The sequence below is a fragment of the Neodiprion lecontei genome, chromosome 4 (genome assembly GCF_021901455.1).
Source record: "Neodiprion lecontei isolate iyNeoLeco1 chromosome 4, iyNeoLeco1.1, whole genome shotgun sequence".
Lineage (NCBI taxonomy): Eukaryota > Metazoa > Arthropoda > Insecta > Hymenoptera > Diprionidae > Neodiprion > Neodiprion lecontei.
The window spans coordinates 28,356,350-28,369,611 of record NC_060263.1 but is presented as its reverse complement, the minus strand read 5'-3'; the positions used below and the strand labels follow the sequence as shown (position 1 = coordinate 28,369,611).

The 13,262-nt window shown below is 39.6% G+C and overlaps 2 protein-coding genes across 4 annotated transcripts in view; one reads left to right on the top strand and one right to left on the bottom strand.

Annotated features, from left to right (window-relative positions):
* LOC107222823 overlaps positions 1-3,981 on the top strand; it is a 42,688-nt gene extending 38,707 nt beyond the window's left edge. The window contains exons 2-5 of one of the 2 annotated variants that reach the window (XM_046738666.1): positions 2,140-2,359; positions 2,547-2,761; positions 2,885-3,041; positions 3,585-3,981. In XM_046738666.1, the coding sequence (XP_046594622.1) occupies positions 2,273-2,359; positions 2,547-2,761; positions 2,885-3,041; positions 3,585-3,692 (567 nt within the window). In that variant the 5' untranslated portion in view covers positions 2,140-2,272 and the 3' untranslated portion in view covers positions 3,693-3,981. The remainder of the gene's footprint in view (positions 1-2,139; positions 2,360-2,546; positions 2,762-2,884; positions 3,042-3,584) is intronic. The other variant, XM_015662338.2, reaches the window with a different exon arrangement.
* Positions 3,982-6,059: 2,078 nt separating this feature from the next.
* On the bottom strand, positions 6,060-12,424 carry LOC107222822 (pacifastin-like protease inhibitor cvp4). 2 transcript variants are annotated; one of them, XM_046738220.1, is made up of 6 exons: positions 12,280-12,424; positions 11,706-11,891; positions 10,791-10,946; positions 9,877-10,032; positions 7,202-7,411; positions 6,060-6,457 (listed from the first exon to the last, which is right to left on the bottom strand). In XM_046738220.1, exons 1-6 carry the CDS (start codon positions 12,335-12,337, stop codon positions 6,408-6,410), a joined length of 816 nt encoding a protein of 271 aa, XP_046594176.1. In that variant the 5' UTR covers positions 12,338-12,424; the 3' UTR covers positions 6,060-6,407. The 2 variants fall into 2 exon arrangements, with proteins under 2 accessions (XP_046594176.1, XP_046594177.1); XM_046738221.1 differs by lacking the exon at positions 10,791-10,946.
* Between the last annotated feature and the right edge of the window lie 838 nt (positions 12,425-13,262).

Sequence of the window (13,262 nt, the reverse complement as noted above, 5' to 3'; positions counted from 1 at the left end):
TTTTGTTTTGCTTGCTCATAGAGGAAGCTTTGTTTCCGTGAAAATTTTTTTTTTAGATTTTTATGCCAATGTGTTCAAAATGTCTTAAAACGTCGAAAAAACACATCTTTTTTTTAATTTCCGTAAGTATGTGTGGGTGTCTGTGTTGTATGTGACAAAAATGGTTGTACGCTCTCTAACTTTCGTAAATTTCAAGCTATGGTTATAATTTTTTTGGCACAAAGCGTACGAGGTCGATTGGTATTGAATTTGACAGGAATCCCTTACGGTGTTTAGATTTTACAAAATTTTGAAAAATCGAGTTAATCGCTCTAAATTACGTAAAGTGGAAGCTATCGAGCTGAATTTATTTACACAGATAGATTAGAGGACAAGGATGATTGAGATTGAATTTCACAAGAACCCCTCAAGGGATTCTTGAGGGATTCAAGAATCATTAAAAAACACTAAGATTGATTTCCGTTAATTTTTTTGATTTTTCGATACTTATGATGGTGTAACTCCCGAACGAATCACAAGTCCATAGTTTCCATTGGAGGAAAACTTGATTGTAACTGGTCGAATGCAAGTACAATGTTTCAGGAAAATCGAAGGTGTCGCAATACAAAAAATTTTAGAATTGTGTGGTTGGAAAAATTTTCAAAAATTTTTTTCAGAAAGCTCGGACTTATTGACACATTTTATACCTATATCATTTTTTGAAAAGAATGAAAGTTCTTGAAGATAGAGCCAGTTGAAAAAAGTCTGTTTCGAAAAAGTTGAAAGATTGGAAAATTCATAAAATCGACACAGGTGGCCTAATCGAAAAATGGCCGAACAGGTGTTCTTTTTTTTCGATAGACGAATTGAGAAAAAAATTGACACCAAGATCGGCGTCGGTGACCTTCACCGATTAGGTGAAATGGTGTGGAATACCTCGTATATACGATTGGAATCCTTTGACATTCTAAATTTTATTTACTGATCTTCGTAATGTGTTCGAAAAATGAAACATGGATTCGATCATCGCATATTTGTGTATGGCGGCAACTATGGTTGTCGACAGGCGACTTTCCGGGATCTATGACACAACCTCACGCAAGGAGAGCGCTGTGAAAAAATATTTAGAGGTAGCTCAACGGCATTAAAATTTTTCCATTTGATTAACATGGGAAAATTTTTTTTTTACTATTATTGGTTCTCCCAAGTCTGATTGAATCGTACGGTATTTTCCCTATAGGATTTTATAGGAAATCGAATTTTCTACAAAAAATGTCTCTTGACTTTTGTCTGTTAAATCAACGGCTTGAGAGTAATTGATGTGCAAACCTAATTTTATATTTGGCTTGCTTCGATTCGATCATGTGATTTGAAAAAAAATTAATTTATTTGTAAAACAAATGACTTTATATATTTTGTGACGCCGAATAAATAATAATCTAACAGCCGAAGTTTGTTATTCATCAAACCTACGACAACATTTATTCTTATCGACGTTTCTTCATAAACAGTTATCGAAAAATTAGTTATTTTTATAAAATCATTATTTGACAACAACACTGATATACATATTTTTGTAGAAAATTAGGTTTGCACATCAATTACTCGTAAGCCGTTGATTTTACAGACAAAAGTCAAGAGACGTTTTTTGTAGAGAATCCGATTTCGTATATAACCATATAGGGAAAATACCGTACGATTTAATCAGACTTGGGAGAACCAATAATAGTAAAAAAAAAATTTTCCCATGTTAATCAAATGGGAAAATTTTAATGCCGTTGAGTTACCTCTAAATATTTTTTCACAGCGCTCCCCTTGCGCGAGGATTTGTTTTTAGATGCGAACTAAAGACTTTTCGGGCGATGAGCAAAAAAAAAAAAAATATCGCCCTAAAATGACACACCCTAATACATACCTACGTACGATTGGAATCCCTTGACATTCTAAGTTCTATTCACTGACCTTCGTAATGTGTTCGGCAAATGAAACATGCATTCGATCATTGCATGTTTGCGTGTGGCGGAAACTGTGTATCGTCGATCGGCGACTTTCCGGGATCAATGAAATAACCTCTGCGCCTCGGATTCTAAGAATAGTAGGCTCCCGTGGATTTACGAATTATTTTAAATTCATCAAGTTGTCTCGTTTTTTGTCTTTAAGAGGATCGTCGAAATTTTGCGGGCGAATCAACATCCTCAATCCGAGATTAATGAGGAGTTAACCTCACGTGGGAATAACGTGCTGCCGTTCGATTGGAGGAAGCGATCGAGCACTACCGATCATTTTGGTATAAATGCAGCGGCATTCGTATCCAGAAATCAGATTCGTCCGAAACTTCATCCTTTCGCCAGTATCTTCTTCTATGACCATGCAGTTCCTGGTGAGTAATCGATCTCAATAATTAACGAAACAGTCGCAAGGGGCGGTGGTTTACATGACGAGTGAAAATAAGAGAAACCAACGAAAGCATCGTACGTCACACTCTACAATCGCGCCGAAAAACCACGGGAGTAAATCGTCTGCACCCGAGGTATTACTTGCCAAGTGTGATTATTATTTGATTGCAGATCGTGGCTTGCGCTCTCTTGGGCGTGGCTCTTGGCCAGTTCACCGAGTACAATGGAAACCCAGGCAACAGAGGCGACCTGGGATTCTCGGCAGACCCAGGAAACCCTGGCTACTCCGGCTTCCAACACGTCAAGCCCTTCGCGTTTGAGAATAAGGAATCCAAGACGGCTTTCCCCGCTTCTCGTGCGGGCGTCGCAAACAGAGCGTACGGAAGGTAAGCCGGAATTTGATTCGACGCCGGTGAGTCTGTCACTGACAAGGCGACTTTGATCGAATGCCCGTTAATTCTACCCTGATATACATGGTGACCGCAAAAATGTATCATCTTCCCTTGCAGATGGAACCCCCGCATATTGGAGAACAGTCAGGTGATGTACCCGAACGGCGCCTACGCCTACAAATACAGGACCGAGAACGGAATCTACGCTGCCGAGAACGGAATCTACGCTGCCGAGACCGGCGGACCCTACCGGACACGCAATGGCCTGGAAAAGGTACGTTATACTTGGTTCGATCGCAGGATGCGAGAGAATTTATCCGCGAGTAATCGAAATTCTCGACCGGTTTTCGCCGAATTATTATTATACTTGCTGGTGTTTCCGTTGTAACCTCTTGAATGGTCGGCTTCGAGAGATTCGCAAGACTCATTCCTCCCCTTCGGAATTACGATTTCTCACGCGGCTTCGCTGTGCACGCTAGTCGTGAACGATTGATTATTGCCAGTGCGCCGGGGCGGGAAAATTGAGGTGAAACAACCAACCGATACCCGAGTGAGGTCGACGTTACAAGTTCACTGCGGTAAAATTTCCGATACTCTGCATGCGTGTCCTTCCTTACATCCTTACGTCTCACATTGTTCAGAGTACATACAGTAGACTACAGCATCAGGGTTCAAACCAGCTCTTCTGGTTCTTCGACTCTCTGATTCGGCGATTTACCTTAACGCTTGAAGACCGCACTCCGATCTTTACGTCGCTGCTCAGAGATCGTTATTCTTTCTCCCGGATGTCAAACTTTCACGCGCATTTTCGTTCCAGGTTGTCAACGGCAAGTACGGCTACATCTCCCCCGAGGGAATCCCCGTCAACGTCGTATACACCGCTGACGGATCCGGCTTCCACCCCACGGTCCACATCGGTTGGTAGATCATTACGTCAATCACCCCCGACCGCTGACCAACCAACTCGCTTCGTTGATGCTGATACAGTAACCGAAAAAATGTGAAGGGATGCGAAGACCGTTACCCAAGAGAAGCGATAAGGACCAGAATCATTGCGTACCCGGAAACGAATTAGCCTAAATTGTTACTGATAAATTTAATTCCCAAATCTGTTTAATAGAATTCTATGGACCGCTTGCAGGTCGACATCCGGCATCGGATTGCAAGAGTAGATAAATAAATAAAGTTGCAAGTCTTTGGAACAAAACAATTTGCATTTATCGCATTATTACACACATCCTGATATGATACCAACAAATAGCGTACGACGCATTTGTGCCGATGCACTTGGCAAAATTTCATTTGCTATATGTGTAGTTACTACAGAAAATTTTAGTAGAATGAAGGGTATTTCAATATTTTTAGAACTCGAAGAAAATGTGGTATGAGCAACTAGGTGTTTTTAATGTATAATTATAGTTGTCGATGCTGTTACATTTTCTCTTGATGGTAACGTTTAATCTGTTCAATATTTTTGAGTTGAACGAGGCCTTAACATCTATTTACCATTAAACCAACGAGAAATTGTCTCAAAAGTTGGAAGAAAATTTATAACGATCCGTGACCGTGGATCAAAACGTATATCTAATTGTAAGAAATACAAGCTAGACTTTCTACAGGTTAGGTTAGAAGTAAATAACTTTAGATTATTGTTAGAAGGATTCCGGTCGTGAATCACGGCATCACGATTCGATAGGTCACCTCAGGTACAGAAAAAAATAATGCCAAAGATGTTTGTACACCATCACGTTGCATTGAACTTACGTGTAACAAAATATCCATACGCTGTACCTCTGAAAAATCGCTGCATATTTTCGCGGATTAAGGAAACTTCGAATGGTTCTTGTAAATCGTTTGTGGATGCATCTCGAAATATTCACTATGTCTACCTAGTAGCCTAGTATATTTTAGCGATGTCCACGAAGCTAAAAATAATAACCGAACATGACTCGATTTAATCGGTAAAAATTATTCATTTGATCGATTATTTTGTATTTTTTTTAAACGGTGAATTTAAAACCGAAATGGCATCAATTTTAGTATGAAGTCTTAATAGCGAACATTTATTTCGATAATATATAGTTTCTTTCCAAATAATTTTTAATGTCACGTAAAAATATCAATGTACTTGTCACTTGGTACATCAAATAGGTACTTAGTAAATAAGACAATGATAATAATTGATTTTTCCATCACATAAATTGATATTGTATTGCATCGTTCATGGGAGTATAAAAAAAGACCGATTGTGAGGAAAAATAATCGAGTTAGCCGATTAATCGGGTTTGAAAAATAATCGATTATATTCGATTAATCGGGAAAAAATGATCGATTTATTCGAAAATCGAATAGCGATTGTTGGCTCACCGTTGATATCGTGTCCAGAAAAAAAGGACCATACGTCTGGCGAATCAAATGCAAAATTATAGAAAATTAATAATGCAGTTCAACGTGTAATAAGTCTCTGAATCTACCTATTTTGGTCACACACATCAGCAAGATGCAGTAGGCAAGACCAGCACATAAAACTCACTTCAGCTTATCATACAAAATATTATTCATGACAGTTTTACCGAGAAAAATGTAATTTATCGAAGCACATATTAAATTTCGGATGCAGCGTTGCCCTCTATTCAAACCATTCCTATTGTTCACGGGGTCCTTTTGATCAAAATGAAAATGAAACTGGACACTGGAAATATCGACAATATTTATCCACGTTTATCGATATTGCCTTCACTTACCGTTAGATCACAATTAATATTATCAACGGACGAAGTCGGTCGAAAACGGGATACGTCTGGCAATTGATAAACGCATCCTGAAGGCTCGTGAAGAAAATCCGGCATAGCCTTGTGCTCGGGAAAGATTTCTAGAAAGCTATCGAGCATCGCGGACTCGTGGTTGTAAATTTTGCACTCCTTCGATGACCAGGCCAAAACACCTGGCCTGGTGCCTGGAAGCGACGCCAAGCAATACCTCCTAAGATGCAGCCCTTCAGGGTGTCATCGAAGACTCCCTCGCCACCACAGCCAAGGAGCAAGGTCCACAAGCCCTTGGACCTCCTAGAACGAGGGAGTTAACTACCAACCTCTTAGCAGCCCGCCTCTACGGACGTCCAACCATCTCACACATCTTTATTATTACATTACGTAACAAGTATTCTGCCTAAACAGTTTCTTTTCGGCTACCATCGTCTCCGGTTATCCTTCTCTCAGTCAACCTCCATCACACATCTTTCCTTCTACCATCGTTCCAATAAAGTGATTTTTCTTGGCAATCTTCACACACATTCATGCTGTAGTTTCTTTTATTATATGAAATTCCATCAACTTCCTTAAAACCTGTCGTTTCAATCACGACCCGTATCAAAATTCAAGTACAATATTAGTAATACAGTTTTACGTACAGTTCTATGAACATATCTGTTCTAGTCAATCAGCAAACTGCAATGGATTTATACGAATTATTATAGATTAAACGCGATGACATCTTCTTCGATTATATGAGCCTGTTCACCGTGAATTTGCGTGCAAGTTCATCCAAGGCCATTGACAGAGAGTGGAAATTATTGCAGGCATCATATTTCGTGGATCCTGGTCATAGATCTGTCGGTTGCTGAAAGTAAATCTTCTGATTCTCAAGAGCTCGCCACACGGGGTTTCAATTCTGCAGGAAATCCCGGCCCGGCTGAAAATCGATCGTGTTAATTTTGAATGTTCTCCGTGCTTAAATTTTGGTTTAAGATCGTAGAGTTGATTTCGTATTTACGACCTACACGATTTTTGATATATGCGTACAAACGAATATCTCGTGTGTATTTCACTACCGGTAAAACGAAATTAATAAATGCCCCTGCACTTCGTTCGAACGAATCATTGCAGCATAACGAATTAGGTTCAGCTTCGACGAATACTAGTCGTCAGTTGAGACTTGAGACAAAGTCGGGAAAAAGTCGCAAGCCATTTAAAAATCAAAAGTTCCAACGTCGCAGGCCCAGAGCGGATTATACCGTACATGGTGATAATGAAGCGTTGGAACGAGCACAAGAGTCAGCATTCGGGGTTTGACTAATGCGACAATGCGAAACGCCGGGAATACTTGCGACCATCCCGAACATCATTAATACGGGCCAGATAACTATCATAAACAAATTTTGCTCTCCATGCCTCGCTGGTAAGATTTTCTTATAACAGATGAAACGACAAATAATATTCATATGTCGATTCACGCGCAGATAATGAGTTGCCAATGGCTCAAAAACCGTCCTTCTAAGACAGGCGTAATAATAAATGAATTAACCGATCAAAATGTAACTCGATGACTCGTAATTAGTATCTGCAATAGAACATAATTGCGGGTCGCATTAGACACCAGGTTATGAATGTCTCACAAATCAAACGCAGTACTAACATTAACAAAGAAATTTCTCACCTGATCGCTTGGAATGCTTTCCTGAATCTACAATTTCAATTCTTCCTTCTTCACACAATTTTCGAGTGCAGCCCCATCCGCTTCCATCCAGGGTACAAGTGCAGGTATTGCAGCCATCAAATTTTCTGGACCCTGGTTCGCACTTTTCGTTGCCCAAACTTCCACTCAACTTCAATACGTCAGATTCGACAAACTGAGAGTCAGCTTCAGCTGTAGTTAGAATTTCCGTGGATTCATTCAGGTAACACAAAGAAATGTAAAGCGTGTTACATATTATATTAATATTTTTATAGCATAGATTCGATTGCGAAACATTATACTCAACGCGATTACATTCGTGTATTACAGTGCGTTCCAACCAGATTAAAGTGTGAATTATGTTTTCTTATTCGTTGCTCAAAACTACAGTTCAAGTAATTCGCTTACCATTTTGTCCGGCTACGAGAAGTATCATAGCCACGGATAGCGCGACTACCACATTCATATTGAACGCAACGCTGAACTACTGAAAGGAACAAGTTCTGTACGGTTCCAGTGGTCTGAAAAGACTGCTGTAGCATATCCATGGTTCAGCCTTAAGCACCACAGTGAATTTATCAGTTACAGGTGACGTAGCCCCCGGCGGAATTCCAAGTTTAAACTTACGAAAACAACATTACGCAGTCGTGGAAAATTTAGACAGTTCTAACGAGCCCTGCACTAAATTGAGCGCTTAAGACTTTGACATTGAATATTTGTACAACAGTTTCTGAGACGATGTAGGCTCAAAGAACCATTCCCTTTTTAGGACTTGGAGGACTAGGCGCTATAACTATTCAACAGTCACATCCACAAATGAATTGTGGCTTAGTGTTTATTCGTAATTTTGCCGTCGGAAGCTGGTCCAACTTGAATCGGGATAGCTTGTCGCTCGGAATCTTAGGTCTGTGCCTTTCAATAGATTATAAAATTGATGTCCAGGACGCCAATGCTTTCACATTCTTCAAGCTTGCGTTCCAAAAACTCCGCAACGTTCCATAACGTCAAAGTGCGATTCCCTTCAGCCTCCTCGCGTATTCTATTCGCTCTAATCGCGTGTCGCTACGACTACTTTCTCTCTATATGTAGAGAATATAGAAATAATTAACACATATGTTTTTGTTTCAACTTGTTATTGCGCGGCTGTACCTCGGTACAGTGAAGCACCACCGACATGCACATTACGATGCTAAAGAGAACCTTCAAATTGATCATCTTCCGACTGTTTCGTAGTCTCAACTTTATCGCATGGCATCCAAATCGTTAAATGGGAGCTACTTATTCCAGAGATGCTCCCCGAGTACTGAAATTTTACTGAATCAATCGTGGAAATAATTGTCAAAGCAGTGCGTCAACGCCCCGGGCATCCAGGACTTGTGGCTCTCCGAACGAAAACGATTTCAGTTCTATTTTTGGAAAAGAAACACATTTGGCAAGATCCTTGAACTCGGAATTCCGTGTGCAAATAGGTCCGATGTTTTTTCTTCACACCCAATAGATGATTTCAGTCGTGAATTACGGCATTACGATTCGATTACTCACTTCAGCATTATTAGACAGATTCACCATGTACCAAAACAGCTGTTTCTATAAACTAAATAGATATTATATTGAAAAATTAACAATGCACGATCCAATCGGTTTGCAGTGGTTGTTTTGGTACCGAAGCGACTCCAAATGGAATAACCATTTTAGTCGGGAGTAGGCCGGTAGATAATATTTCGAAAAAAAACTGAGCTTGAAAATAAATGATGCTTGCATAATTCCAGTGAGAATATTTCCCAGAAATCAGCCTCGATTAACGATAACATTCATGCGATACCAACGACCCCGCACAGAACTCTACACTACATCTACACGTCTACTGCGTGAGTAAATTCGAAATGTTCAAAATGATTATATAAGATCCTTGATGTGATGTTGATGAACTATTGAATAGCTTTCCCGTTAATGTTTACAAGCGACTTCGAATAAGAACGTGACGAAAAATAACTTGACAGGAGGAGCGGCTGGAACACTACAGCATATTCAACAATAAGGTCATGAAGCGAGCCCTGAAGATAAGTAAGATGCGATGTATCATACCTTGCATAGGAACAACATATGTGAAAATCGCATCCGACTTACAATTTTCTTGTACTTCACATCTCAATATACATTTTTATCATATAAACCGCTTTATATGTATATCCATTATCCCAACCTGAGGATAAAAATCTACCACTAGTCAGTGATAGAGCCAGGCTAAGAATAGTATGTACTGATTAACTATTCGCACAGTGTCTTGGAGAAAAACCACCAATTCATGTAATCGTCAACACTAGAGAATTAACGGAGTAGATTTTCACCGGAACTTTAATACAAATGATTCGTGAAAAGGTTGCAACAGGTGAGCCAAGATATTTGTAACTGCAACGCATTCATTTCTTAATACAAACATTCGTGCACACTCGATGATATTTTATCATTAATGGAATTGGTTTGGCGACTCTTTACTAATTCATTCTCATCGTGCACTTGTCACGGTTGAACATGCAGATCGAGACACAGTGTATTATGAAAACGGCGAGACAATCAAATCAACTTTTGTGAGCTGTAAAAATTGTCCTACATGACACGGTACATCGTAAACGATAATGTTCCTCAAAACTCCTTACCTCGCTTGGGCCGCTGCTGGATGTAGTGTTCGGAACACCCCATCAGCGTACAGCCCCATGCAGTGCCATCGGCGGTGCAGAAACAGGTGTTGCAGTCCAGGGCTTTCGTGGATCCGGGCTCGCAAATCTTTGGTCTTTTCGTGGGAGAATCGACTTCTGCAAAAAAAATCGAAACCAAAAAATGTATCACCATCGAAAAGTTACGTAGACAGGCGCTGGGGTATTTACGTGGCACTTTTCATCTCGGATAGGTACACTTTGGAAATGGAACCAAAACTGTTGTGTACATAATTAAAAGTTCAAAAGACAAATACAGGTCAGCAAAAGAAAGAAAATCACGAGCGCTGGGATTTTACCATGTGAAACTTCAAATCCGGATAGTTCGAGTACTCGTATAGTTCAATTGTCCGGAAAGTTAGTATATCCAGAACAATTTGTACGAAATTTGCAAATAAATTAGGTTCACGCCACAAGTTTAGGAAATTTGAAAAGCAGTTGTGTATCTTGGCAACCGAGTTTTGCAAGATTGTGAGTTAGTTGTCGACTTCACAAGGAATGTACAGCAATTTCACTTTGCCGTACAGAAATTGTACTCCTACTCCACTTCGGCGTAGAAGATCTGTAGTGAATTCGAAAAAAATTTATAAACAAATGTAACTTGAGGTATGCTAAAAAACAAGTTTTTTCCATCGTATCGTTTCCCCTGTAAAAAATGAGTGCTTTCGTGTATTACAAGGAGCGTGTCGAAGGGGGGCTCTGATGAAAATGTTAAAAAGTACGCATCCTAGTATACATATACTAGTAGTCGTAACTAAGACGTAGCTGTAATAATTGTAGTAAAACTATCTTAACACTATTCGCGTTATTCCTTTACATGCGGTATGCAGCCTTTGAAAACTGGGGAAATTCGTTACCTCGTTTAAGCCGATGCTGGGGGTAGTGTTCGGGACACCCCATCAGCGTACAGCCCCATGCAGTGCCATCGGCGGTGCAGAAACAGGTGTTGCAGTCCAGGGCTTTCGTGGATCCGGGCTCGCAAATCTTTGGTCTATTCGTGGGAGAATCGACTTCTGCAAAAAAAATCGAAACCAAAAAATGTATCACCATCGAAAAGTTACGCAGACAGGCGCTGGGGTATTTACGTGGCACTTTTCATCTCGGATAGGTACACTTTGGAAATGGAACCAAAACTGTTGTGTACATAATTAAAAGTTCAAAAGACAAATACAGGTCAGCAAAAGAAAGAAAATCACGAGCGCTGGGATTTTACCATGTGAAACTTCAAATCCGGATAGTTCGAGTACTCGTATAGTTCAATTGTCCGGAAAGTTAGTATATCCAGAACAATTTGTACGAAATTTGCAAATAAATTAGGTTCACGCCACAAGTTTAGGAAATTTGAAAAGCAGTTGTGTATTTTGGAAACCGGGTTTTATAAGATTGTGAGTTAGCTGTCGACTTCACAAGGAATGTACAGCAATTTCACTTTGCCGTACAGAAATTGTACTCTTACTCCACTTCGGCGTAGAAGATCTGTAGTGAATTCGAAAAAAATTTATAAACAAATGTAACTTGAGGTATGCTAAAAAACAAGTTTTTTTCCCTCGTATCGTTTCCCCTGTAAAAAATGAGTGCTTTCGTGTATTACAAGGAGCGTGTCGAAGGGGGGCTCTGATGAAAATGTTAAAAAGTACGCATCCTAGTATACATATACTAGTAGTCGTAACTAAGACGTAGCTGTAATAATTATAGTAAAACTATCTTAACACTATTCGCGTTATTCCTTTACATGCGGTATGCAGCCTTTGAAAACTGGGGAAATTCGTTACCTCGTTTAAGCCGATGCTGGGGGTAGTGTTCGGGACACCCCATCAGCGTACATTCCCAGTCAGTGCCTCGGTCGCTACAGCGACAGGTGTTGCAGTCCAGCGCCTTCAGCGTCCCGGGCTCGCAAATCTTTGGCCTCTTCGCGAAAAAATCCAGACCGCCATTATCTGTTGGAAGCCCGTTCACTGCTGCAGAAAAATCGAGGACAGAATAGTATATTAATCATCGACAAGCTACGCAAACACGCGCCCCTCACGGAAAAAACCTTCAATTTGGGGTGAATTCATACGCTTAATTTTTTCTTATGGGAATTTAGCATTACCTATGAATTAGGAGTACGAATTGACACTCAAGTTGAGGGTTTTTTCCGTGAGGGACTGAGTGCATCAATAAGTGCATTAAATGCGGAATTTCACGTATACTACGTCAAAAGAATATTTCCATAGGACTTTTCATGATTTGTAAAAGTCGAGTGTTATCGACGAAAGCGAGATTTGGAAACTATTTTCCTAGATATATGTTCGTCGTCGAATTCCATATTCTTCTATTATAAATATTATTTATCAGATTATATACCGGTTTTTACACAGGCCAGAGCTAGGACTGCTAAAACACAAATTAAAACCGCTCTCATTATGTGGTTAGGCTACTGTCGAGGATAGAATTCAAAGTGTGCGATGCTCGAGTGTCTCGAGCTGACTGTCGTAGTATAGCGAACATTCAAACTTAAGTAATATCAGTTATCAGCTGAAAGTGATTTGAGCAGGGAATTCATTAAAAACCAACCGCTTCGAAAGAAAAAATTATCTTCTCGTGGAGAACGTTGTTGATGAATCGTGCTACGTTTGCCGTTTGAGATATGGCTATTCGACACATGAATAATATGCGGGATATCGAAGACTTCTTTTTTTCAAATTCTTTTTGTAGATTAGAACAAAGCTTCAAATTTATTCTTGCTTTTGAATTTTTTTTTGGAATCAGGAAGGTTGCCATTCGTACACAATTACGGAGTTGTTATTGTACAGAAATGATCAATTGTTTCAATCACGTAGTCGGAATATTTCAAAAAATGTATGCAACACGGTCTGTAAAAATCATTGAACCAATTTAATGCGAACGCTACAGCATCGCGTGATCATTTGATAAAAAGTTTGTGCTGTGTAAAACTCTTCTGATAGTAGTGATTTTTGTTTACGTTCGGCTTCAGCAGTTAAAGGTCGGGATCAAATAGATAATGGGAGTTCAATTTCTGCTCTAGTTGGAATAAACTTTATCACCCTCGAAAGTTAACTAGCACAGTATTCATCAGGGCAACGGGCACTAAAATATTACTTAAAATCGCGGGTAAATCAGACTTAGTGTTAGATTTATTCCACTAAATTTAACTTAGACCAACATCGACTCTCGTGACATGATCTCGTCGTCAATTTGGACGAATAAATGTATCAGTTGTTGTTTTTATAATCAACAGAATGTTTGTACACATATGAAATCACTTCTACGCAGACCAAATAAATTGAATAACACTTAGGATATTATGTTAAAGAATTAACTCCTGT